Below are 3,438 nucleotides of genomic sequence, written 5' to 3'. Positions count from 1 at the left end.
ATGCTAAGGCTACCCGACTACCACTGGGAAGAGTACGTGGACGGTACGCTGGTGCCGGTGTGCCGTACCGAGGCGTTCACCGTGTGGCCGGTGCTGTTCTTCGTCGGCACAATATCGGCGTTCTTCGTGGTGCCGCTGTTCGTGCTGTCCGTACTGTACGTGATCATCGCCCGGCACCTGATGGCCAACCCCGGAACGGTGGCGCCGAACACCAACCGGGCGGCGCTCCGGTACCGCCGGCAGGTGGTGCTCATGCTTGGTACCGTGGTCGTGTCCTTCTTCATGTGCCTGTTACCGTTTCGGGCGCTCATCCTGTGGATCATCCTGGCGCCGCCCGACTACAACATCATGGAGCTGCTCGGCGTCAAGAACTTCTACCTGCTGCTGTTCTTCAGCCGCATCATGCTGTACATCAACTCGGCGCTCAACCCCATCCTGTACAACCTCATGTCGTCCAAGTTCCGGGACGGGTTCCGGCGGCTGTGCGGCCTGCGCCGCGGCCCGTGGGCCAACCGGCACCTGGGCCGCAAGGGCACGGTGACCACGACCTCGGCGCACGCGGGCGGCTCGGCCACCGGGGGCACCACCACCACCACCACCACCGCCACGTCGAGCGTGAAGAGCGACGGTGGCAGCAACGACCGGACGACCGCGGCGGCCACGGCCAACATGTACGCCCGCATGAAACGCAACGGCGTCACCGTCGTGTCGGCGATCGACCGGAGCGGCCGGACGTCCGACGCAGGCGGCCGGCACATCATCAAGCGGCTGAACAACATGACCGCGGCGGGCATGCTGAAACTACATCAGCCGTCACCGCACGAGAGTTACGTCTGATGAGCACACAGCTAAATAGTAGCCGTCACCGCAATGAATAGACCAACTGCTTATTAAATATTTGTTGTGATAAATATATAAATATTGTGTGTGTGTGTGTGTGTGTGTGTGTGTGTGTGTGTGTGTGTGTGTGTGTGCGTGTGAGTGTGTGCGTGTGTTATATACTGTTGTTACGATCGGAACATTGGCGAAAACCTAGTAAAATTGTTACATAGGGGTAGTAAACGGAACATTGAAAATGCTTTAGTTTTTCTCTTTTTTCCTTTTTTATCATTAACGGGCATTTTAAATCACAAACAAATGGAAATTATATTATTAGGTGTTTTTAATAAATTAAGATATTTATTTTTAAGTAAAAACAATTGATATGTTATAATTGCCCGAACGCATCGATAGAGTAGTCCAATTGCAACCTTTTTAATGGTTAGTGGTGAGATTTCCTACCACAAAGTATTCGTAGAAAATTTAGAATATTTTTTCTGTTGATATCATTTTTTTTTTAATATTCAACCATACTTTTATTATTTTTATTATCCTATTTTCTATGGAACAAGTTTCGTAAATCTAAAATATCAAAATTATTTTTTCAATCATTTGTAAGGGTTCAATACAGTTTTTAGAACTCTAAACAGTCTTACCAACCCCTCCCAACCATGATGTTTGCCAATCTATCGAAAATATAGTTTCTGTGGTGTTTTAACGGTATTAGGTATATGAAACGACTTTTCCTGGACCGATCTAATATCTCTGTATGGAATTCACGTTTCAAGTCCAATCTCTATTATTACATACAGACCGATACAAGAAATGAATAGTTTAAAGTTAAAAATAATATAACCTCAATATTAATAATATTGTGTTGAACTGTTGAATCGTAAACTACTCGATTTAAAGATTTTAAAAATAGCTTCACTACAACCTTCGACTATAAATAATAAACTATAATAATTATAATTCTTAATTATCGCAATTATTTTTGTGTTGAGTCCATATTGATCGATGAGATGGTACAAAAATAGGTCTATTGATTTCTATAGTTCGAACGCACAGGCTTTACGTATTTGCATTTATTTGTAGCGATCATGGAATATTATAATCGACTTCCGTGTGAAAGACCCTCTCACAGATATTGTATAGGTAGACATTTATCAAGGAATAAATCTATATTTAAAATCGTAATAATATATAGTATATACCTGTACGCGATAGACGATTGACATAATAGTTATACATATAATAGGTAAACCAATGAATTACTGCAAATCGTTGTTGTATATGATAACAAAAATATTACTTACTCTAAAAAGTCTAATAATATTAAACACATTGACCACGTGTAGACATATATACCAATACCGGCAATGCCCTGATGGTATAATACCATAACCGAGGTTATCACGGTCACACAACAAATGTGTTAACACAAATCTTACGATACCCATAAACAACTTGAATTATTTATATATATATAGTATATACCTACCACAGTAAGCCCCACAAGACATCACATTGTCCGTTATTGCTCCTCCTCCCCCCTTCCTCCCCTCTGTACCCTTTCAAGTATTGTCTCCTTCAAATTCTACGCCACATATCACGCCCTTACATATCTTCTGTCGATTTTTTTTTCGATGATTTTTACCCATTTTTACCAATTTTAATCGATTTGTATTTATACACCTTTGTTACTATGCATGACAATACCACACGTGTATTTATAATTTGTAATTAATACAATACATGACTACATGAGCCTCTCCGGAATTCGTCCATACAAATTACGCACACGTATTTTAACCTACAACAATAGTAATACTACTATAATAAGTATATAATGTGAATACCGAATACGTATACGGGGGGTTGGAATTCAATCTCTCTTTCTCCGGTAAAGTTTTTAATTTTTTTTTTTTAAAAATGTTTTATTTAGACGTTATATGCAAGCAGCCCATTAAGATTTTTATGAATATCGATATCAATAATGTCTATGATAACGTCATAACAATAAATTTACAATATTTTATTTATTAAAGATAATAATATTTAATGTTTTTCCTTATAAACCGCCCCCGTCCACCCAATTTATTTTCTGTACATTATGCGTGCCCGATATCATGTACCTATATTAGTCTATATATATATAAACAAATACAACAAGAAATATTTCCGAAGTATTATGCGTTTAACACAATATAGATACTTACCGGATGTACAGTAAATATACGTTAATAATATTGTCCTGTTAATAAAATACTGCCATAATATAGATAATAATGATTTTCCGTTTCCGTTTCTATGTATCACAATTCACAATACATAATATGATACATTTCCACTTAATATTTATACAATAATATACACATATTATAAGTTGCATTTCGTATTCGTATACATTGATTTAATCATTTTTAATCGAATTTTTTTTCCTATAAGGTTATTATTATTTGTCACATTATATTATATTGAGTGCTCGTGATTTAAAACGATCGGAACACGCATATACGATATACCTATATTATGTACTCAATTAGTTTTCGAACATCAAAATATTTATGTTTGAAATTTATATTTTCTCGAACGGTATATCTATCCACTAGTTAATCA

General features: G+C 38.3%; 1 protein-coding gene across 1 annotated transcript; it reads left to right on the top strand.

Annotated features, from left to right (window-relative positions):
* Window positions 1–837, top strand: LOC113550954 (thyrotropin-releasing hormone receptor-like). Its single transcript, XM_026952927.1, has one exon. The coding sequence runs from the start codon at window positions 1–3 to the stop codon at window positions 835–837; it is 837 nt and encodes a 278-aa protein (XP_026808728.1).
* Window positions 838–3,438: the final 2,601 nt, after the last annotated feature.

Source organism: Rhopalosiphum maidis, chromosome 2, assembly GCF_003676215.2.
Source record: "Rhopalosiphum maidis isolate BTI-1 chromosome 2, ASM367621v3, whole genome shotgun sequence".
Classification (NCBI taxonomy): Eukaryota; Metazoa; Arthropoda; class Insecta; order Hemiptera; family Aphididae; genus Rhopalosiphum; species Rhopalosiphum maidis.
This window is presented reverse-complemented; position numbering and strand designations above follow the sequence as displayed.